General features: G+C 48.9%; 3 protein-coding genes across 5 annotated transcripts in view; all 3 read left to right on the forward strand.

The window, feature by feature from the left end:
• The window catches only part of TSPEAR (thrombospondin type laminin G domain and EAR repeats), a 226,175-nt gene that overhangs the window by 163,788 nt on the left and 38,562 nt on the right, over positions 1–23,825 (forward strand). The gene's annotated exons all lie outside the window — the stretch shown is intronic.
• LOC102120847 (uncharacterized) lies at positions 306–13,005 on the forward strand. 3 transcript variants are annotated; one of them, XM_065541313.2, is made up of 2 exons: positions 306–907; positions 12,225–13,005. In XM_065541313.2, the coding sequence occupies exons 1-2, from the start codon at positions 371–373 to the stop codon at positions 12,798–12,800; spliced, it is 1,113 nt and encodes a 370-aa protein (XP_065397385.1). In that variant the 5' UTR covers positions 306–370; the 3' UTR covers positions 12,801–13,005. The 3 variants fall into 3 exon arrangements, with proteins under 3 accessions (XP_065397385.1, XP_065397386.1, XP_065397387.1); XM_065541314.2 differs by lacking the exon at positions 12,225–13,005 and having other exon boundaries at positions 306–721; positions 818–1,141; XM_065541315.2 differs by lacking the exon at positions 306–907 and having other exon boundaries at positions 12,005–12,413; positions 12,510–13,005.
• LOC123566796 (uncharacterized) lies at positions 20,173–21,650 on the forward strand. Its single transcript, XM_065541317.1, has 2 exons — positions 20,173–20,652; positions 20,776–21,650. The coding sequence occupies exons 1-2, from the start codon at positions 20,173–20,175 to the stop codon at positions 21,079–21,081; spliced, it is 786 nt and encodes a 261-aa protein (XP_065397389.1). The 3' UTR covers positions 21,082–21,650.

Here is a 23,825-nt window from a genome sequence, read left to right on the forward strand (position 1 = left end):
CCTGGGCCCCACGCCGGGCACAGTCACGGGACCTGCCAGGTAGAAGTCACCAGGTCAGCCCCAGAGAGGCCGCACCCTTCCTCCTGGTGTTCCCGGGGACAGGCTCAGCCAGGGGCACCAGCCTGGTCCAGGACCAGCGAGTGTTAGGAGCAGAGTGAGGACAAGTCATGGCAAGGGAAGCAGAAATAATGAGGGTCCTTCCGGCTCCAAACACCAACACGGAAGGGGAGGGTGTTGCTGAGTCTCCTGCTAGGAAAACACAGGCCCTGGCCATATAAAAGCCCCAGCAGCCGACAGGCTCAGACACACACTCACACACACACTCACTCATTCACACACCTCCCCCAGCTCACCTCCTCCCCACCCCAGCATGGCCGCGTCCACCATGTCCATCTGCTCCAGCACCTGCACCGACTCCTGGCAGGTGGACGACTGCCCAGAGAGCTGCTGCGAGCCCCCCTGCTGCGCCCCCAGCTGCTGCGCCCCGGCCCCCTGCCTGACCCTGGTCTGCACCCCAGTGAGCTGTGTGTCCAGCCCCTGCTGCCAGGCAGCCTGTGAGCCCAGCCCCTGCCAATCAGGCTGCACCAGCTCCTGCACATCCTCATGCTGCCAGCAGTCCAGCTGCCAGCTGGCTTGCTGCACCTCCTCTCCCTGCCAGCAGGCCTGCTGTGTGCCCATCTGCTGCAAGCCTGTCTGCTGTGTGCCCATCTGCTGCAAGCCTGTCTGCTGTGTGCCCACCTGCTCTGGGGATTCTTCTTCATGCTGCCAGCAGTCTAGCTGCCAGCCGGCTTGCTGCACCTCCTCCCCCTGCCAGCAGGCTTGCTGTGTGCCTGTCTGCTGCAAGCCCGTCTTCTGCAAACCTGTCTGCTCTGGGGCTTCCCCTCCGTGCTGCCAGCAGTCTAGCTGCCAGCCAGCTTGCTGCACCTCCTCCTGCTGCAGACCCTCCTCCTCCGTGTCTCTACTCTGCCGCCCCGTGTGCAGCTCCACCTGCTGCGTGCCCGTCCCCTCCTGCTGTGCCCCCACCTCCTCCTGCCAGCCCAGCTGCTGCCGCCCGGCCTCCTGCGTGTCCCTCCTCTGCCGCCCTGTGTGCTCCCGCCCGGCCTGCTGCAGTCTCTCCTCAGGCCAGAAGTCCAGCTGCTGATGGCCATGTCCCCCAGGGCCAGCCAGGGGAACTCCCTGCCAGTCCTTGGACCTCCCAGCCCACCCAGCCCCAACACAGCCCAACCACAGAGAAGCAGCAGCCCCACCCACAGCCGTCCAGCCCAGGGGTGGGGTCTGAGATGGTCACTGGCTCCTCCCAGACCTCCCCCAGGGTGGGCGAGCCCTGGCTGCTCCTTGTGGCGCCTCCTGGCTGTAGACCACGACCCTCTGCTGGTCGGGTACGGGCCTTCCTGACCCGGGTCTCACACCCAGGAGTGTCACCCTCTGCCTCTGGGCACCAATAAAGCCTCTGCAGCCCCAGCTGACTCAGTGCTGACTGTCCGCACCCAGGGCGGGATGGGGCAGAGTGGGGCCTGGCCTGGCTCTGGGGGGCTGGGCCCCGTGGATCTCTTTACATCCCCAGCTGGGGGGCCGTGGGGGGCTCTTGTGTGACACCTGGAAGTTCCTGTCCACCTTGTGGCATGTTCTGCTGTCCAGCTCCCCTCCAGGTCCTGTGGGGCCCAAAAGCTTTGCTCACTGACTGAGTCCCACGGACACCACATGGCTCGGGCCAACGCTCCACTCACCGTGGGTAGAAGCAGCTCCTTCCCATGGCATGGGTTGGGGCTGTCCCAGCGGGTGGCAGGCCCCAGCTGTGCTGGGAGGTGGGACATGGGGGCAGACTTGGGCTCCAGCTGTCCCTGTGCTCAGGGAGTTTCACTCAGGGACAGCTTGGGCATCCTGGCCTCCTGCGCACTCACAGACGCTCGGGGACGCCCTCTGTTCCTGCGCCAGGCTTGCTGCTGGGATGCAGAGCAGAGAACAGGGACGCGGCCTCCAGAGCTCCCTGTGCTGGGCTGGGTGGGCGGAGGGCCGGTGGGAACAGGAAGGCCCCAATGGCAGAGGAAGCCCGGGACAGCGTGGGGACACATGCAGACCAGAGGTCGAGAGAAACACACGGACACACAGGTCCAGGTGTAGCCAGATGTGGTTTCAAACAGGATGGAGCCAATCTGAGAACAGACTCCTAGAAATGCAACTGTAGGCAAGGGACGCTGACAAGGCGACGGTCATCACGTTGTCCACAAGAGGCCCCGAGTCTTTACTTCTTAACAGCTACACGATCACAATGCCGGGCCACACATTGTTCTTTTTTTGCCGGGTTGATTAACAAAAATATTTTCTCATGGTTTTCTTCAGCAAGGAGTGCATCGTTCCAAAGTGTGGACACGCCACACTTGATGTCTGCAACGCCAGGTGGATGGCCTTGAACGTCTCTCCAGCTGTTAATTATTACAAACGATGCCTCTTGTGAGATATGGCAAGGTTTCTCTTCAAACAGCCTGACCAATCCTTTATTGTTTAATTCCCAGTACCCCTCCCTGTCTCTTTCTTCTTCTTTCCTTCTTTCTGCTTTTCCTGCATGCCCAGGCATGCCACAGCACCAGTGGCTGTATCAGCACCAGCTCACATTCCTTTCCTTATTTGAGAAAAGACTGACTCCCTAGCTCACCGCAGACGACCCCTTCCCCTAAACGTTTAGCCAATCGGGTTCAGCTTAGATTGCACGGTCTGACCCTGGCCAGTTAAAAAAGGGCACAGGGGCAGGATTTGCATCAAAAATAAAAACCTTCACTCTCCTTTGTTCTGTGTGCTCTCGTGGCAACCGGCCATGCGAGAGGCACCTCTCTGTGCAAAGATAATTTTGCTTTGCTAAAAAATCCTTTGTCTAAGGGCTAGTTTTCCTTACGACTCTGGTTCTATTTCTAACACCTCTGTGGGTGTTTCTACCAGATACCTTTCCACACTCAGGTACATTTTTGCTTGAATTCCTAGAAGTGGCATTGCTAGCACTGAGTGTTCATGGATTTCGAATTCATAGAGATACTGAGAAATGCCCTCAAAGATGGTCCCTAATTGTGCCCGCGAATACCGATGTCAGAGGAAATGGCGCAGCAGGGAACTGTGAGGGCCTGTCCCTCCAGGGAACATCAGAAAGTGGCAAAACCCAAACAAACCAACCCGCTGTCCCTGGCCAGCGTTCCCTAGCTGTGCAGTTGTATTTCTAGGAGTCTACCCTCGGATTTGTTCATCCTGTTTGAAACTGTCTGGCTCCATCTGCACACGTGTTCGCGTGTTCACGTATTCTCCCACCCTCTGGTTTGGACGTGGTCCCACACTGTCCTAGTCTTCCTCCACCATCCCTTCCCCAAGACCTTCCCGTCCCCACCTGCCGTCCACCCACCCACCCCAGCAGAGGGGGCTGGAGTTCAATTTTATCTGAACTCTGGAAAATATTTGAAGGTTTGCAGCAGGCAAGGGAACATATAACCAAGAAAAAGCAACAGAATCAAATAGGAGAACCTTGTGGATTTAAACTTCCCCTTGCCCCATCCCCCATCTCCAGCTGGGTGACAGTCAGGAGGACAGCAGCCAGAGTTCCTGGTGTGGGGTGCTGCTGCCAGGGAAACAGAGGGGACCTTGTTTGCAAGGCAGTGAGGTTGTCCGTTTCCACCCGTCTGGTGGCTCCCTGAAGGACTAACACACAGGGCTTGCCTTATTTCACCAACTCAGACTCAAGGCAGAGAGCAGCTACACCAAGGCTTTGTCAGAACGTTAAACAGTCACTGCCACCTGGGGCCAAAGATATCAGCCAGAAAACACTGGGCACACCTGAAAAGCCTGGGAGGAAAAGCTGGGAGATGGCATGCTTTGAGGAATAAGGGAGTTGGGAGATCCCACTTATTCTTGGGAGTCCAGAAGGTCCCCACACATGCCCATGACGGGGCACAGCCTCAGAAAAGAACTGAGAAGCTCTCAGTGCTCACCTCTGGCTGAACTTCAGGCTCTGAGCAAGCAGGAAGTGAAGGTGCAAGCAGGAAGTGAAGGTGCAAGCAGGAAGTGTGAAGGTGCAAGCAGGAAGTGAAGGGGAAGGCAGAGTCGCAAACTCCCCAGCTGAGTGCTGAGGGTGTGGACCAACATACAGAGCCTAGCTACAAGCCCTGGAGAAAAACATTTTTTTGATTCCAGGGGTTTAAGGAACTCTCTGTCAAATTACTGTCTCAGCACTAAGCTAATAGAACAGTGAGCACACATGACGAAGAAACTATTTTTTTAAGGTGACATAAACAAGCAAAAACAACCACAATCCACAACAATCAGCAACAGCAAATTGCACAGAGGGGGAGAACCTGATACCCAGAAATATCCCATTGTAATAGTCACTGTCCAGTTTTCACCAGACAGAGCAGGAAGAAATATGAGCTACTCGTGGGGGGAAAACAGTTAATAGAAAATCTTCCTGAGGAAGACCAGAATTGGACTCACTAGATAAAGTCTTTCAATCAACTCTCTTAAACTGTTCGAAAAACTAAATAAAATCACAGACAAAGAATTAAGATAAACCAGGAGAATGATGCCTCACCAAATAGACAATATCAATAAAGAGATAGGAACTTTAAAAAGAAACCAAACAAAAATTCTGGAATTGAAAAGTACAACAACTGAAATAAATAATTCATGATAGGGTTTCAACAGCAGATTTTATCAGGTGGAAGAATTAATGAACATAAAGACAGATGAATTAACATACTTTAGTCTGAAGAGTAGATGAGACAAAGGGGAGTAGATGTGAGAATGGAGAAAAATGAACAAATCTTAGAAGACCTGTGGGACGCTATCAAGCATCCCAACACGCTTAACTGGATTTCCAGATGGAGGGGAGATGGGGGAACAGAAAAAATAATTGAAGAAATAATGGCCAAAACTCCCCAAATTGAGAAAACACATCAATCTACACGGTCAAGCCACTCAGTGAACCCCAAGTAGAATAAACTCAAAGAGAGTCACACAAAAACACAGTGTAATCAAATTCTCAAAAGTCAAAACAGAATCTAGAAAGCAGCTGCACAGAAGACTATCAGCGGATTTCTCATCAGAAACCATGGAGGCCAGAGGCATTGGGATGACATATTTCATGTGCTGGCTTGGGGTACAGGGGCGGGGGAAACCAACAACCAAAAAGACATCAGCATCTGACAAAATTATCCTTCAAAAATGAAAGAGGGGTCAGGTATAGTGACTTATACCTGAAATCCAAGCACTTTGGGAGGCCGAGGCAGGTGGATCACAAGGTCAGGAGATCAAGGCCATCCTGGCTAAAACTAATATAGTGAAACCCTGTCTCTACTAAAGATACAAAAAACTAGCCGCGCATGGTGGTGGGAGCCTGTAGTCCCAGCTACTCTGGAGGCTGAGGCAGGAGAATGGTGGGAACCCAGGAGGCAGAGCTTGCAGTGAGCGGAGATCTCGCCACTGCACTCCAGCCTGGGCAACAGAGCGAGACTCCATCTCAAAAAAAAAAAGAAAAAGAAAAAAGAAAGAGAAAGTGGTTCATTTCAAGGTAAATAAAACCTGAAAGAGCTCATTGCCAATAGACTTGCCTTACAAGAAATGCTAATTCAGGCTGAAATACAAGGGCACTAGACAGTAACCTGGAGCCATATGAAGGAAAGGTAGCCATGTTGGTGGTTTGTGTGTTTATAAGAATTTTTCCATTACATATGGGTTATCTAATTTGTTGGTGTACAAATTTTCATAGTATTCCTTATAATCCTTTTTATTAATGTAAGGTCAGTAGTGATATTCCCATTTTCATTTATGATTTTAATTATTTGAATCTGTCATCTTTTAATCTAGATAAAGATTTGTCGGCCGGGCGCGGTGGCTCAAGCCTGTAATCCCAGCACTTTGGGAGGCCGAGACGGGTGGATCACGAGGTCAGGAGATCGAGACCATCCTGGCGAACACGGTGAAACCCCGTCTCTACTAAAAAATACAAAAAACTAGCCGGGCGAGATGGCGGGCGCCTGTAATCCCAGTTACTTGGGAGGCTGAGGCAGGAGAATGGTGTGAACCCGGGAGGCGGAGCTTGCAGTGAGCTGAGATCCGGCCACTGCACTCCAGCCTGGGCGACAGAGCGAGACTCCGTCTCAAAAAAAAAAAAAAAAAAAAAAAAAAAAAAAAAAAAAAATTTGTCTAGATAAAGATCTAGACAGATAAAGATTTGTCAAATCTGTTACTCTTCTCAAAGAACCAACTTTGGGGTTTATTGATTCTATTGATTTTTTACTTTCTATTCCATTTTTCTGTGTTCTAGTCTTTATTTTCTACCTTCTGCTAAATTTGGATTCAGTTTGCTCTTCTTTTTCTGGTTCCTTAAGGTATCACGTTAGATTAATGATTTGAGATCTTTCTATTTTTTAAAAATGTAAGCATTCAGTTATCAATTTCCCTCTATATACTGCTTTCACTGCATGTCATAAGTTTTGGTTTGCTGTGTTTTCTTTTTTATTCGTCTCAAAGTATTTTCTACCTTCTCTTTGAGTTTTTCCTTTGACTCATTGGTTGTTTGACAGTGTGTAATTTAATATACAAATATTTGTGAATTCCAGTTTTTCTTCTGTTATTTTCTAGTTTCTTTCCATTATAATCAGAGAAGATAGTTTGTATGAGTTTGATCATTTTAAATTATTAAGACTAGTTTTGTGGCCTAAGGTACAGTCTAACTTGGCAACTGCTCCATGTGAACTTAAGAAGAGTGTGTTGTCTGCTGTTGCTGGGTTGGGTGTTTCTGCATCTATGTTAGACCTGTTTAGGGAGTTCTTCAAGTCCTCTATTTCTTTACTGAATGTCAATTTAATTCCTTTTTTTTTTTTTAATTACAGAGAATGACTCATTGATGTCTCTAACTCTTTTTGTAGAACCAGAACTGTCTGTTTCTTTCTTCATGTCTGTCCATTTTTGTTTCACATATTTTGGTGATCTGATATTAGATATGTATATATTTACAATTGGTATATCTTCCTGATGGATTCACTTTCATCAACGCATAATGTCCTGTGGGCCCAGCCCCTACTGATGAGTCTGCTCCAGCTTCTGCATGACAGTGGCTTCCTCATTAGCCTCCTTTCTGGGCCATTCTCCTGGCCTGTGGCTGGCCCCTCCCCAGCCAGGCCATCATGTCCCCAGGTAACATCCATGTGGCCCCCTGGGCAGCACACAGCATTCCTCAGTTGCTCTCACTAGAAGACAATACTTCAGGTCCCACTTCCTAAGGTCTGGAAAATTATGATGGCCTAATGAAACAAGCTGAGAAATTTAAGCCTAGCATTATTTCTCTCCCAATTATTTGACAGCATTCTGTGGTGAAAGTCTTTGGGTCCATAGTTTGCTTTGTAGAATGGCTTTTAATCTTAGATTCATTTAATCAATATGATATATTTGGGATTTTTCCTTTTGTTGGATTCTGTGTCTTGACAAATAGACAGTTGTGTCTCCACCAACACCATCAATATACAGAGGCCTCTCATCATCCCATAAATTTCCCTCTTGCCCCTTTGTAGTCATTCCACATCCCCACCCTAACCCCGAACAGGCACTGATTTTTTGGGTCTTATTATTATTACTATTGCCATAATATCACATCTATGGATTCCCACGGTGTTTAGTATTTTGCCATATAATATATGACTTAAATAGACCCTTCACTAAAGAACAGATACGGATGGCAAATAAACACATAAAAACATGCTCCATATCATGAATCATCAGGACAATGCGAACTTAAACCCCAGTGACTCTCTCTATACAGCTGTGTTGACTAAAGTAACAACACATCTGCTGTGCAGGACTGGCAAGAATGTGGGGCTTTGCTGATACGTTTGAGTTTAAACCTCCCATCTCACTTTGGTTTTTGCTTATGCAAGGAATCTACTCCCTTTTATCTCCTTGCTTTACTGCTTTTGGATTGAGTGGTTTAAGTTTTGTTTTATTCCTTCATTGTATTGGTTCCTAGTGCTACCATAGCTAATTACATCAAAGGAGTGGCTGAAAACAATGGGAAATTATTCTCTCACAGTTCTGAGGGCCAGGCACCCGAAACGAAGCACACAGCATTCCTCAGTTGGGCAGGGCCAGGCTTTCTCTGAGCTCCAAGGGAGAATCTGTCCCTGCCACTTCTAGCTTCTGGTGGCACCCAGCAAACCTTGGTGTCCCTTGGCCTCTATCTTCACTCCAATCTTCGCCTCTGTTGTCATACCATCTTCTTCCCTTTGTGTGTACGTCTGGACTTCCTTCTCCTTTCTCTGGTAAAGACACTAGACATTGGATTTAAGGTTCACTATGATCCCATATGACTTAACTAATTATATCTGCAAATACCTTATTTCCATATAAAGTCATATTGTGCAGTTCTGGGTGGAGATGACTTTTGGGGAGGCATGAGTCAACCGAGTACATGCATCTACTTCCTAGTGAGTTGTATATTCCTCTATTATTATAGTGGAGATTATAACATAAATCCATGACTTTTTAAAGTCTAATGTAAATTAGACCTTATATTATTTTTCAGATGGTGCACTGTGCTTAAGCCACTTGAACTCCATGTAGCCCCCTGAATTTTGTGTTCTTGCTATGTATTTTATTTCTATGAATATTTTACAACGTATAAGACATTTTATACAGTGAACATTCACTTAGATTTTCCCCATGTGTTCTTCTTTTGCTACATTTCATTTCCTTATCAACTTCTTGCTTTCATCTGTGATTGTTTTTGTTCTGCCTAATGCTCTCATTAGTATTTTCTGTAGCGCAGATCCTGCTGGTGACACATCCTCTCAGTGTCCAGAGAATGTCTTTATTCTGTTCTCATTTGGGGGAATCTTCTTCCCAGGTATAGAATTCTAGCTTTGTGCTTCTCTTCTTTCAGACAGTAAATATATCATTCCATTGTCCTCTACCTTCCATCATTTCACTGAGAAGTCATCTGTTAATGTTATTGTTGCTTCTTTGAAGGTAATATGTCTTGTTTTCCTCTGGCTGTTTTTAAATTTTTCTCAGTCTTTGGATTTCAACCCCAATGTGCCCAGGTGTAGTTTGCTTTGTATTCACTTGCTAAAGATTCTTGGTTTGGGAGGTTCCTTTTTTCTTTTTGTTTTTTCTTTTCTTTTCTTTCTTTTTTTTTTTTTTTTTTTTTTTCTTTTTCAACAGGTCTCCTTCTGTTGCCCAGGTTAGAGTGCAGCGGTGCAATCTTGGCTCACTGCAGCCTCTACCTCCCAGGCTCAAGTGATCCTCCTCCTTAGCCTCTTGAGTAGCTGGGACTACAGATGTACCTCCAAGCTGGGCCAATTTTTTATATTTTTTGTAGAGTTTTTTTTTTTTTTTTTTTGAGACAGAGTCTTGCTCTGTCACCCAGGCTGGAGTGCAGTGGTGTGATCTCGGCTCACTGCACACTCTGCCTCCCACATTCACACCATTCTCCTCCTCAGCCTTCCGAGTTGCTGGGACTACAGGCACCTGCCACCATGCCCAGCTTTTTTTTTTTTTTTTTTTTTTTTTTTGTATTTTTAGTAGAGATGGTGTTTCACCATGTTAGCCAGGATGGTCTTGATCTCCTGACCTTGTGATCCGCCCACCTCTGCCTCCCAAAGTGCTGGGATTACAGGTGTGAGTCACAGCACCCGACCAAGATTGGATTTTGCTATGTTGTCCTGGCTGGTCTTCAACTCCTGAGCTCAAGCAATTTGCCCACTTTGGCCTCCCAAAGTGCTGGTATTACAGGTGTGAGCCATCACACCTGGCCTAAAGATTCTTAAATGTTTTTTGCATCTACACATTTCATCAGGTTAAAGTTCTTGTCCATTATATCTTCAAATATTTTACTACCCCTATTTTACTCCTCTCCTTGTAGGATTCAATCATTTTTCCCATAGATTTTCACAAAATACAGGCATATTTATTGCTCCACTTTCTTTATTTCCCTCTTTTCTTTCCCATCTCAGTATTCAGGCTTGAAATTTCCTCGTCTCCCTTCCTTTACTAATCTTCTCTTTGGTTTTGTCTATAGGTTGTAAAGCTAAGCTACTTAGTTCTTAATTTCAGCTATTGTGTTCTTCGTTTCCAGAATTTCTGTTTGATTCCATTTAATAAATCCAGTTTGACAATGAAATTCTCCATTTGTTCTCTTTTTTCTTGAGCAAAGTTGATCAGCATTACTTTAAATTCCAGTTTCACAATTCTAATATGTAGATCTCCTGCACATCTGTTTCTCTTGTTTGTTTTTTCCTCTTGGTCTTTTGGTCAGTTGGTCTTGTCTTCTAGTATCCCTAGTAATTTTTTGACTGAATGAAGGACTTTATGAAAATTTATAAGATTATTTGAGCTTCTGTTGATGCTGCTGTCTCCAGAAGAGATCACTTTTGTTTCTGGGAGGGAGTTAGGCTACAGGCAGATCATATGAGTTCAATACGAGCTGATTTAAAGATAGGCTTCGTTCTTCTTTATGGTTTTTCCTTCCTCCTAGGGGCAGCCCTTCACTTATATTCAGCATTTCCAACTGAAAGACTAGGTTTTTTTTTTTTTCTTTTTACTAGACTCCCTCCACCTTGTCAGGTCCTGAACTCTGTGTTTTCTTCTAATTCCGTGAGACTACTAAAAGCTCTGCTTAGCTGATCAGCCTCTCGGCCTTTTGGCTGTGGTCTGTGGATTGGTAAATGCCTCAATAAGAAAATCCACAAGGAATATTGGAGTCACTTCTGTGCACTTTCTCTCTAATGGGGATTCACTCAAGTCTCAGCTGTCTTGATACCTCCCGGCCCTTACGAACAGAGATTTTGTTTGTAAACCAGATTGCCTCATTTTTCTCAGCTAGATGTCAGTCTGATGTAAGCCACTTCCCCACACACGAAAGGAGAACTTGACAGAGCATTTTATACAGCATAAGAAAAAGGTGGCACAATGGAATTGTTTTCAGAGCTCAGAATTACTCTTCAATAATTTCTCTAAAAAAGTATAACTTGAGCCCATTTTTATAAAGGCTCTTCCTTGGGCCAGGCACTATTTTAGGCCTTTGAGGACTGAGTGGTGAACAAGACAAACACACTTCCTGCCCACATGCAGCTTACGTTTGAGGAACGGAAGCTGAGGACAGCAAGGACAATGAGCAGGAACGGGGAAGACACGTGGTGCAGAAACACTGATGATGGCCAGGCACAGGGCTCACGCCTGCAACCCCAGCACTTTGGCCAAGGCAGGAGGATCACTTGAGACCCCATCTGTACAAAAAAAAATGCACAAATAAGAAATATTGATCATGGGACTTGAGTTATCTATGATTGAAGCACATCATAAAGCTATGACCTTTAAAAGCAGAACCAAATCCATGGGCCAGTCCAAAACGTTTCTTTCCTGTCCAAAACCCAGTCCTATCCCCAGTGTTCCAACACGCACGTCTGACGGGGCCTCGGGGAAGGCCGTGGGGAGGGGCATGGCCTCTCCTTCCTTGCTCCTCTTCTCCCTGTTTTGGGCTCTAGCTCCTCCAGTGATGGGGACGGGGGAAGGAATGTGCAGGGCCACCACTGCGGGGCTCACTGGCCCCTGCTGCACTTTCTCGCCGGCTGCTCCAGTGATCCTGTGCTTCTACCGGCTGCTTCTGCCTCTTCAGTGAGGACCTGCTTTAGGGAGGAGACGCCCCCAAAATCATGAGTGGGACAGCTCTTGCCTTGGCATGCCACACTTTGCATAAGGGTGAAGGGCCACCCCTGCCTTTACAGCCCCCTTCTTACAACCTGGGCAGCACTGGAGGGGTGCAGACCAGGCCCACCTCCACTCTTGCCCCCAGGGATCCACATGGGACAGGCTACAGCCCAGACATGACAGGAGATTTATGAGCTGGGCCACATCACAGGCAAACAAACATCTCTAGTCACGACACACGCTGCCTCTCAGCAACCAGGAAGGAGAGGCTGTGGGCCCTGGAACAACAAGGCCAGGAGGGGTATAAAAGCCGGAGAGCCCCACGAAGCTCACACACTCACACACTCACTCACTCCCACACTCACTCCCTCACACCTCCTCCAGCTCACCTCCCCAACCCCAGCGTGGCCGCATCTACCATGTCCGTCTGCTCCAGCACTTACTCTGACTCCTGGCAGGTGGACGACTGCCCAGAGAGCTGCTGTGAGCCCCCCTGCTGTGCCCCCAGCTGCTGTGCCCCGGCCCCATGCCTGACCTTGGTCTGCACCCCAGTGAGCTGTGTGTCCAGCCCCTGCTGCCAGGCGGCCTGTGAGCCCAGCCCCTGCCAATCAGGCTGCACCAGCTCCTGCACACCCTCATGCTGCCAGCAGTCCAGCTACCAGCCGGCTTGCTGCACCTCCTCCCCCTGCCAGCAGTCCTGCTGCGTGCCCGTCTGCTGCAAGCCTGTGTGCTGCAAGCCTGTGTGCTGTGTGCCCACCTGCTCTGGGGATTCCTCTTCATGCTGCCAACAGTCTAGCTGCCAGCCAGCTTGCTGCACCTCCTTGCCCTGCCAGCAGGCCTGCTGTGTGCCTGTCTGCTGCAAGCCCGTCTGCTGTGTGCCTGTGTGCTCTGGGGCTTCCTCTCTGTGCTGCCAGCAGTCTAGCTGCCAGCCGGCTTGCTGCACTACCTCCTGCTGCAGACCCTCCTCCTCTGTGTCCCTCCTCTGCCGCCCCGTTTGCAGGTCCGCCTGCTGCGTGCCCGTCTCCTCCTGCTGTACCCCCACCTCCTCCTGCCAGCCCAGCTGCTGCCGCCCGGCCGCCTGTGTGTCCCTCTTCTGCTGCCCCACGTGCTCCCGCCCGGCCTGCTGAGCCCTCTGCTCAGGCCAGGAGTCTAGCTGCTGATGTGCACACCCCCCTGGGCCAGCTGGGTTCAATTCCTGACCTGGTTTAGGTGGTTGCCCCCACCTAGGATGGGTCCCTGTGTCTCCCCTGTGCTGAGGTGACCTCCCCCTCCTTGCTCCCAGGAGCCCCCATTCTCGCAGCTCCCCACCTCTTGCCTCCCAGCAGGTGCCCAGCTGCCTGCTGGGTCCCCTGTCCTCCCTCCCAGCTTTTCTGCCGTGGGTCACTTGGCCTCAACTTGAACCTGTCAGCACCTCCTCCTGCTCCCGAATAAACTCTCCTTGGTCACCTGATTCTCTTTTCCTGTTGTGCTCCTGGGGGGACACACAGTTTTGAGCTGACATTGGTCTCCTCCAGCCATGACTGTTTCTAGGAGTGAGTGACTTAACCTAGAAGTCACAGGGGACAGTGGCCTAACTCCTTCAGGGAGGTCACCAGGTGGGACTCCCGGCCACTCCCAGGAAGGCTCAGTCCTGGCTCAGCCTCCATGCCCGGGTCTTCCTGAGCCTGGTCATTCACTGTGGTGCCCTGGGCTGTGGGGCTCTCCAGGTCCCAGGGCCGTCCCACTGTCCCACCTGGGAGAGCCCACCCTTCAGGGTCACCTGCCAGGAAGCTGATCTGGCATCCGGGCACTGCAGCCTCCAGGTCTGGTCACTCGCTCTGTGCCACCCCCTGAGGGTTCTGCCCATTTAGCAGCAATGCGAGGGGAGAGTGAGGGGTGCTGCACCTGCACAGGAAACAAGGGACTTGATGGGGACAAAAGCATCATGGGGTGGGCGGATGGATGCACAGGATTCCCCGAAACCTGGGCACTGCTCGGGTTCTTCTCTGGGGGCAGCAGGTTCCACGGAGGTATAGGGATGAGGAGCCTGGGTCCCACAGATGACGCCGGTGTGGGCACACAGTCAGCGACACTCCCATCTCTCTAAGGCTTGGTCCACGCAGGGGGCATGAGCTGCCTGTGGTGTCCTGTGGGAAAGGCCCTCAGTGGGGACAGTGGTAAGATCAGGCAGCACATGGGGCTCTGAGCAGAGCAGTCTGTCCTCAGACTGAGACAAGCTCCTCCAGGCCAGCTGCAGAGACCAAAACCCTGATGAGAATGCCCGCCCGGGATACTGCAGTCGCCCCGCAGCCAGACCGGCCACAGCTTGATGGATGTGGTGCTGCCGTGGCTGTGGTCACAGCAGGCGCAGAAACGCCACAGAAAGTGAGGTGGAACCCAGGCGGGGGGCTGAGGGGGGGCGTGTGATTGCTGCCCAGTGCCCTCAGTGACTGGGGGACCCTGCGTGACCCCGGCTCGGCCTGCTCTGCTCTCAGCTCCCTGCCCTCTGCACTGACGGCTACTGGGAACCCACTATGGCCTAAGTGCATGGCCGCCCACACTGTTTCCTGTTCACATTCTTAGCCCATTTTCCATCATGCTGTGTGTTTGTCTTATGGATTTAGGGCTGGGGGACCCTCTGTCCATCACATGCACTCTAAATATTTCCAAACCCGTCATTGCTTCTGTACGGCACACTCCCTGAGACTGGAAACAGGCCTACATTTGCTGATGCTGGTTTCATTGTTATTGCCTAGATTCAACTTTTTGCCCCATTTGCTGATAGGACTTGTGTGAGGTATGACGTATTAATCTTTCTCTTCCACCAATAGCCAACTGTCCCTTTTTAAAGTTAGTTTGTTCTCTCCAACTCCCATTTGAAACATCTCTTTCACCTGATAAAAATGTTTGTATAGTCTGCTTCTGAAATCTATATTTTGTATTTTGTTCTATGAATCTCTTGATCTACCCTTGCATCCATTCCAGATGTTTTACCTATGTTATTCAGCTTCATAATACATCCTAACAGCTCATAAGGAAAGTGCCACTATCTTATTTTCTAAAAACGTTGATTCTAGCTTGTTCTCGATTAATTTTAGAAAGCTTTTCAAGTAGTTTTTAAACTGCTATAATTTTTATTGGGATTGCATTGAGCTTTTAAATATGTAGGAGGAAACTATAATTGTTCATATTGTCTTGCCTTGCAGTTACATAGTACAATAGGCCCATTTAGAATTCTATCATTTTCTTCTATAGGTCTAAAATATTCCTCTTTGGGTTAATTCCTAGGTATTTCATAGGGATGTTTTACTAGTGTGAATGGGGAACAGTTTTCTGTTATGTTGTCTTCGTACATAAATCTTACATATATATCTATATAAACTACTCGTATATATATTGTCTTCATATCAAACCATATGTTTAGCTCCTTTCCTTTGCAAGTTCTCTTATTAGTTCTTACAGTTTGTCATTGATTTTCTTGGATTTTTCTGTGTAGATGAGCTTATCATTTGAAAATAAGGAGAATTTAGCTTCTCATTTCCAATCTTTAAAACTCCCATTTCTATTGTTTTTCCTGTAGCAACATTACTTTCAACACCCAGGATAATGCTGAATAAAATTAAAAGAATCCTTGATTGTTCCTGACTTTCATGAGAAAGTGCCAAAGGTTCACCACTGCACACGGTGTTTGCTGTGGGGTTTAAGTAGAAACCTTTTATTTTTAAAGCAAGTCTTTCTATTTCCTTTTTGCTATGAATTTTCATTTACTAGAATCAAGAAGGAATGTTCAGAGGGGGAAAAGTGGATTCTAAAGACATGGTGTTCCCTGAGGCATAGTTTCTAAATCTCCCTAAATCCCAAATAGAAACAGAATTATCAGATAGAAAAAGAAAAATCCATGGTTCCATTTAGGACAGAACTTAATGGCAAGATATCACCCAAGGGCCCTAAATGCGAGTGGGTAGGAACCAGGCCCAGAAGCCAGTGTTGCTGAGGTCTGTGCAGGAGGACGCCCGGGAAGCACTCACAAAAGAAGGAGCCTGAGGATGGGAGAAGCCCAGCGCTGCCTGGAAAGGGGGCCAGAGTGCAAGCAGCCCCTGCAGCTGGGCAGGTCGCTCCTCTCCATCAGCCATGGAGCACCAGTGGCCGCAGGGAGAAGCCTGACAGGGCTGGACTCGGCCACTGTGAACTCTTGAGCCTGAGTCACCAGGGCTTCCTTCCATGGAAGGGTCCCTCTGTCTCCCAACCTGAGGGTAAGGAGCTTGGAATGGAAACAAAGTTGGGCAGGACAGAAAGTCCACTTCCGGTGGAAAAAGACCTAATAGCCCCATAGGTAGTTTTTTTGTTTTGGTTTTGTTTTGTTTTGTTTTGTTTTGATAAACATAGAAATTGATCCTTCTGGTCTCAAAGCTCAAAACTTTGCTTCATCTGTAATCCCAGAACTTTGGGAGGCCGAAGCAGGCAAATCACCTGAGGTCAGGAGTTCAAGACCAGCCTGGCTAACATGGTGAAACCCCGTCTCTACTAAAAATACAAAATTAGCTGGGTGTGGTGGCAGGCGCCTGTAATCCCAGCTACTTGTGAGGCTGAGGCAGGAAAACTGCTTGAACCTGGGAGGCGGAGGTTCCAGTGAGCAGGGATCTTGCCACTGCACTCCAGCCTGGGCAACAGAGTGAGACTCTGTCTCAAAAAAACAAAAAACAAAAATAAAAACAAACAAAACCTTTGCTTTATCTGGGCAAGGAAGCAATGATGATGAACAAGGGGCCCCATGCCTCATTGTCAGGATGTGGTGATCTGGTGATTGATTGATTGAATGAGCAAAAAAGCTCATTGATACTTTTTTGAGAGGCCTTTGTTTTACACATTGTTACATTTCTTCCCTGCTACATAAATCCCTGGTTTTAGTCAGGAAGATGGATTTGAGACTGAACTCGCATCTCCTCCGCTGCAGCACCTGACTAAAGCCTTCTTCCTGGGCAACTGATTGTCTCAGTGACTGGCTTTTTGTGTGTGAACAGCAGGACCCAGACTGAACCCCGGGTGTTTCAGTAACACACCAGGATGGAGTAAGAAGGACTAGATGGACTTTCCCACCTGGGCCAGCTGAAACAATTATCAAAATCATGCAACAGTGGTTTGGGATATTGGGCTTGAGGCAGCACAGCACAGGCACCCCTGAGAGCAGGAGGCAAACACAGAAGTCTCACGACCATCCCTCCCAACACCCTGCTTAGAGAGTTTCCAGGAGACAGTGCAGACAGGGGAACCTGGGTTTCAGAGATGGATCTGGGAGGCAAGGAAGACCAAGGCAGTTCATGTTCCTAGGACAGAGTGCCAGAGGGGAAAGGGCTGCACCAAGAGAGCTGCCAGCTTCCACAGAGGTCCCCTCAAATCTTCAGCTTAGTAATGACCAGCAAATGTGTGTGAGACTGAGACTGGAGAGAACTGATAAAATTAGGTGCCATAACCCTCAGAGACCAAACAGAGCCAGAAATAGTGCCAACTCCCACCTGCTGGGGTGGAAAAGCCTCATAGTTTTCAAGGCATTGGGTAGATGACTCTGAAGTGGGAGCACAACTAGCCCTAGAGTAACCACTGGTCCAGTCCTGCCTAACCCAGCTTATAGGCAAGCTGCAAGATAATGAGCTTTCCAGTAACTTAACTGCACCCTAGAACACAACTCAAGAGCATTCGTAGGAATCAAAATATCCAGCACCCAATAACATAAAATTCACAATGCTGGGCATCCATTCTAAAACTACCAGGCATGCAAAGAGGCAGGAAAATGTGGCACCTATTAAGGACCAGATCAGGTGAAACTAACTCAGAAATGTCACAGATCATAGAGTAAGCAAGGACATTAAAGAGTCATAACTATATTCCATATATTCAAGAAGTTAGAGAAAAGGTAGGCATATCAAGGAAAGACGAGGAGGATCTTTTTAAAGAAGACACAAAGAGAACATCTAGAGAGGAAAACAATACCTGAGGTGAAAATTGCACTGGATGAGATTAACAGCAGAATAAACACTGCAGAAGAAAAATCAAGTGAATATGAAGACATAGCAATAGAAACGATCTAAAAGGAAACACAGAGACAAAAAAACAAAGCACTAGTGAGTTGTAGGAAATATCCAGTAACCTCACATACATGTAATTGGGGTTCTCACGAAGAGAGAGGAGGAGGCATGGAAAAGAGACTGTCAGATTAGATAAAAAGGCAAATCTCAACTATGCTTCTTGCAAGAAGTACACTTTACATAAAATGACACAAAGAGGTTAAAGTTTTTAAATGAAAAAAGGACTAAATTAATCCTGAAGCAGGCATAAAGTATGAAACAGTAAAGATAAAAGCAGAAATTAAGTGAAAAATAATAAAACAATGTGATAATCAGTGAAACCAAAGCTTGGTCTTTGAAAAGATAAATTTAATAAACATCTAGTTAAACTTACTGGGAAAAGATAACAAAGACACAAATTGTCAATCTCAGGAAGGGAAGAAGAGGCATTACCACATATCCCACAAGCATTAAAAGAATAAAAACAGGCCAGAGCAGTGGATCACACCTGTAATCCCAGCATTTTGAGAGGCTGAATTGGGAGGATTGCTTGAGGTCAGGAGTTCAAGACCAGCCTGGGCAATATAGCGAGACTCCATCCATATAAAAACTTTAAAATTACCTGGGCAGGTGGCATGTGCATATCGTCCCAGCTACTCGGGAGGCTGAGGCAGGAGGATCACTTGAGCCCAGGAGTTCAAGGCTGCCAAAAACTGTACACAAACAATGTTTACAGAAGCTTTGTCCATAATCATCAAAACAGGAGACAAAACATCCTTCAGTCATTGAATGGGTAAACAACCTGTGGTATATCCATACAATGGAATACTACTGAGCAATTAAAAGCAATAAACTATTGACATACAGCACAACTTGGATGAATCCCAAGTGCATTTTGCTCAGTGAAACAAGTGAGACCTGCTGGGTGGCATATTGCATGATTCCATTCATTATTCTACACACTGAATGTCCAAGTTACATGACATTCTAGAAGAGACAGTGAGTCAACACAAGGGGATTTTTGAGGATGCTGGAATTCCTCTGTCTGGCACTGTGGTGGTAGATACAGGACTTGAAATACTTGTCAAAATTCATGGAACTATGCACCACAAAGGGTGAATTAAATGAAAAAGGAGAAAGAGGGGGAGAGGGCAGGAGGATGATGAGGAGGAGGAGGACAAGGAGGAGGAGGAGGAGGACGAGGAGGAGGAGGAGGACAAGGAGGAGGAGGACAAGGAGGAGGAGGACGAGGAGGAGAAGCAAGAGGAGGAGGAGGAGGATGAGGAGGAGGATGAGGAGGAGAAGGATGAGGATAAGGAGGAAGAGGATTAATCATTGCTACTTGGTTCTATAAGGTTAAGGGAAGCAGGTGTACTTCCTCTCCCTAAAGAAGTTAAGAACCTAATTTTTGATTTTTTTTTTTTTGCTCCTTATTCTTTTATGTATTATACTTCTCTTTGAAGTTGCTTTTTGTTTTGTGGGACTATATGCTCTGAAGACATTTCATAGTTGCATTGTGTGAAACGCTCTGATTTCCGTTAGACCAGATGATTTAGTAGAGTTCGATATTCCCAGTAACTTTCCCGCAGACTGAAGACTTGGTTCGATTGTCGTTGGACATGCAGATTTTCTAAGCTGCAGTAGGATGCCAGTCTCTCTAGAGGTTGTTAGGGTTTTTCTTTATATTTGGTGTCAGAAGTGTCACCAGCCTGTCCAGATGTGCAGCATTCTCCATTCAGTTTGTCCCATATTTGGTAAAATTTCAAATCTGAAGACCCTTGGTTTCATTCCATCCTGGGAAGTTTTCTCCGATTTTGATTTCTCCCTTTTGCCGCTCTTTCTGGAAAATCCTATTTGATGAACATTGGATATTCTGGAAGAATCATGTTTCTCTTAAGTTTTCTCCTATATATGCCATCTGTGTCATTTTGCATTGTGTGTGAGACACTTCTTTCTCTCTTCCCGTTAACTCCTTCTCGCCGCAGCGGCTCCAGCCTGCTGTTCAGCCCTTCTCTGCGTGCAGGGCGTCTTCAGCTCATGAGCAGCACTCATCAGAGGGGCCCTCACTCTGTCCTGACTTTCAGCGCCCTGTTGCCCAGGCACAGAGTCTGGGATTTCAGGTCCCCTGCAACATAACAGAGTGCACAGCTCAAAAGACAGCCTGCATGCTGAGGATACATGTTCTGTGAAATGTCTGCTTAGAGCACCAGGCACAGAACAGGGCATCAACCCAGCCCTCAACCCTAATCAGGGATTTTACAGGCTGGGCAAATAGTGTTGTGTAAATAAACTAGAATGAATGAGGACTCCAAGGACCCAGCTCAAAACACCAACAAGGAAAGGGAAGACTTGTGGAGCCTCCAGCTAGAACAACACACACCCTAGCCAGATATAAAAGCCCAGCTGCCCACAGCACCTCAGGCACTCACTCACACACACCCCCGGCTCAACCCCCAGTATGGCCGCATCCACCATGTCCGTCTGCTCCAGTGATCTGAGCTATAGCAGCCGGGTCTGCCTGCCCAGATCCGGTGACTCTTGCACTGATTCCTCCTGGCAGGTGGACGACTGCCCAGAGAGCTGCTGTGAGCCCCCCTGCTGTGCCCCCAGCTGCTGCGCCCCAGCCCCCTGCCTGACCCTGGTCTGCACCCCAGTGAGCTGTGTGTCCAGCCCCTGCTGCCAGGTGGTCTGTGAGCCCAGCCCCTGCCAATCAGGCTGCACCAGCTCCTGCACACCCTCGTGCTGCCAGCAGTCTAGCCGCCAGCCGGCTTGCTGCACCTCCTCCCCCTGCCAGCAGGCCTGCTGTGTGCCCGTCTGCTGCAAGCCTGTGTGCTGCAAGCCTGTCTGCTGTGTGCCCACCTGCTCTGGGGATTCCTCTTCATGCTGCCAGCGGTCTACCTGCCAGCCGGCTTGCTGCACCTCCTCCCCCTGCCAGCAGGCCTGCTATGTGCCTGTCTGCTGCAAGCCTGTGTGCTGTGTGCCTGTCTGCTGTGGGGCTTCCTCATGCTGCCAGCAGTCTAGCTGCCAGCCAGTTTGCTGTGCCTCTTCCTCCTGCCAGCAGGCCTGCTGTCTGCCTGTCTGCTGCAAGCCCGTCTGCTGCAAGTCCTTCTGCTGTGTGCCTGTGTGCTCTGGGGCTTCCTCACTGTGCTGCCAGCAGTCTAGCTGCCAGCCGGCTTGCTGCACCACCTCCTGCTGCAGACCCTCCTCCTCTGTGTCCCTCCTCTGCCGCCCCGTGTGCAGCTCCACCTGCTGCGTGCCCGTCCCCTCCTGCTGTGCCCCCACCTCCTCCTGCCAGCCCAGCTGCTGCCGCCCGGCCTCCTGCGTGTCCCTCCTCTGCCGCCCCACGTGCTCCCGCCCGGCCTGCTGAGGCCTCTTCTCAGGCCAGGAGTCCAGCTGCTGACAGGCATGTCCCCCAGGGCCAGCCAGGTTCAGGTCCTGACCTGGGTTAGGTGGCTGCCCCCACCTGGGATGGGGTCCCCGTGTCTCCCCTGTGCTGAGGTGACCTCCCCCTCCTTGCTCCCAGGAGTCCCATCCTTGCTGCTCCCCAGCTCCTGCCTCCCACCATGTGCCCACATGCCTGCTGGGTCCCCTGTCCTCCCTCCCAGCTTCTCTGCACTGGATCACCTGGCCTCAACTTGAGCCTCTCAGCACCTCCTCCTGCTCCCCAATAAACTGTCCTTGGTCACCATTCTCTTTTCCTGTTGTGCTCCTGGGGGGAAAACATGGTGTGAGCTGACATTGGTCTCCTCCAGCCATGACTGTTTTTAGGAATGAGGGCAGTGGCCTACCTCCTCTGGACGGGTTACCAAGTGGGACTCCGGCCACATCCAGGAAGGCTCAGTCCTGCTCAGCCCCCTTATGCCCTGGGTGTGAGCAGGGCTGGGGTGGAGACTCCCTGCCACAATTCTCCTGGCTGTGGGCTCAGCTCTCCCTTCCCAGCCAGCTCCCTGCCCCACCTCAAGGCTCCCTAACGTTCCCACCATCATTGGAAGGATTTTGTCTTTCCTTTGTCTCTTACTGGCACCCACACATCACACCCATGCTCTGAAAACCTCCAGCTGGGAGTGTTCCCTCTCATGGGGAGCGGGCTGAGTTCAGGTGGCCGCCTCCCTCCATAGCATCAAAGGGGCTGGGTTGTCCTCTCCACTCCGAGGACAACCAGGGGCATGGGACCCAAACTAGGACAAGTGGGTTTTGCTGAATTGAACATTAAATTAAATATGCAGACTGTGGCCAGGCACAGTGGCTTATGCCTGTAATCCCAGCACTTTGGGAGGCCGAGGTGGGCGGATCACAAGGCCAGGAGTTCGAGACCAGCCTGACCAACATGGTGAAACCCTGTCTCTACTAAAAAGTACAAAACTTAGCCAGGCATGGTGGTGCACACCTGTAATCCCAGCTACTCAGGAGGATGAGGCAGCAGAATCGCTTGAACCCAGGAGGGGGAGCTTGCAGTGAGCTGAGATTGCGCCACTGCACTCCAGCCTGGGTGACACAGCAAGACTCTGTCTCAAAAAAAAAAAAAAAAAAAAGCAGACCATAGGGGGTGATTGGCTTCTTTAGAAAAGTGGCTGCCTAGAATATGGCTTCCAATTTTACATGGACAAAGACTTGCTAAAAATATATATGCAGTCATGTGTTGCTTAATGACGGGATTACGTTTTGAGGAATGCATTTTTTAGGCGATTTTGTCATCGTGTGAACATCACCGAGTGTATTTACATAAACCTAGACGGTGCAGCCCACTACACACCTAGGCTGTATGGTGCACACATATGGTGCACATGCTGCACACCAAGGTTCTACGGCTCCTAGCTGCAAACCTTACAGCACGCTACAGTGTGAATACTGCAGGCAGTCGCAGTGTACAAACAGTGTATTTGTGTTTCTAAACACAGACAAGATACAGTAAGAAGTCAGTGTTGTAATCTTACAGGACCACCATCCCCTGTGCTGTGCATGGTCGGTGAAACATGGTCTGGCCTCACATGACTGTATACTCTCTGTTTTCACACCTGCTTTACCTTTCAGGCTTAATCACTTTCAGTTCTTTAATTGTGTTAGGCTAGGAGTTAATGGAATCTAAATTGCAAATAAGTATAATCAAGTACTTCATTTCACATAACCCAAGTTGGAAAGGAAGCCAAAAAGCTCTGAGGTCTTGGTGGACACTGCATTTGTATTCATTCTTGTTTTTCAACTGTGGTAAAATACACATAACATAAAATTTACCATCGAAACTATTTTTAGGGATACAGTCAGTGGCATTCAGGACATTCATGTTGTTGTGCAGCCATCACCACCATTCATCTCCAGAACTTCTTTGTCTCCCAACACTGAAACTCCACACCCATTAAACACTCACTCCCCATCACCCCCTAGCCCCAGCACCCACCATTCTACCTTTTGTCTCTGTGAATCTGACCAGTCTAGTGACCTTATATAAGCGGAACATCCCCAGGGTTCATCCATGTTGTAGTGTGTGTCAGCATTTCCTTCCCTCTTTATGGCTGATACTCCACTGTGTGGATGGACCTCATTGTGTTTACCCATGCATCTGTTCATGGACACTTGTGTTGCTTCTACCTTTTGGCAATTGTGAGTAAAGCTGCTATGAACATGGGTGTACAAGCATCTCTTTCAATTCTTTTGAGAATGGACCCAGAAGTGGAATTGCTGAATCATTTGGTCATTCTGTTTATAACTTTTTGAGCCACTGTTTTCCACAGTGGCTGTACAATTTTAGTTTCCCACCAACAGTGCACAATAGTTCCCGTTTCTCCACATTGTCGCCAGCATAACACATTCTGTTCTTTGGGCATTAGCCATCCTAGTGTGTGGGGGTGCCTTTGGTTCTACCATGGACCCGTGCTCCTGACTAAGCCAGTCCCTACTCCCTGGCGCCAGCCTTGCCCCTGGCCCAGCAGCCCCACCTCTCACACATCAGCCCTGTCACATACCACCCCCACCCCTCACACACCAGTCCCGCCCCCTCACACCAGCCCCACCCCCTCACACCAGCCCCACCCCCTCACACCAGCTCCACCCCTCACACACCAGCTCCACCCTCTCACATACCAGCCTCACAGCTCACACACCAGCCCCACCCCC

This window comes from Macaca fascicularis, chromosome 3 (assembly GCF_037993035.2).
Source record: "Macaca fascicularis isolate 582-1 chromosome 3, T2T-MFA8v1.1".
Lineage (NCBI taxonomy): Eukaryota > Metazoa > Chordata > Mammalia > Primates > Cercopithecidae > Macaca > Macaca fascicularis.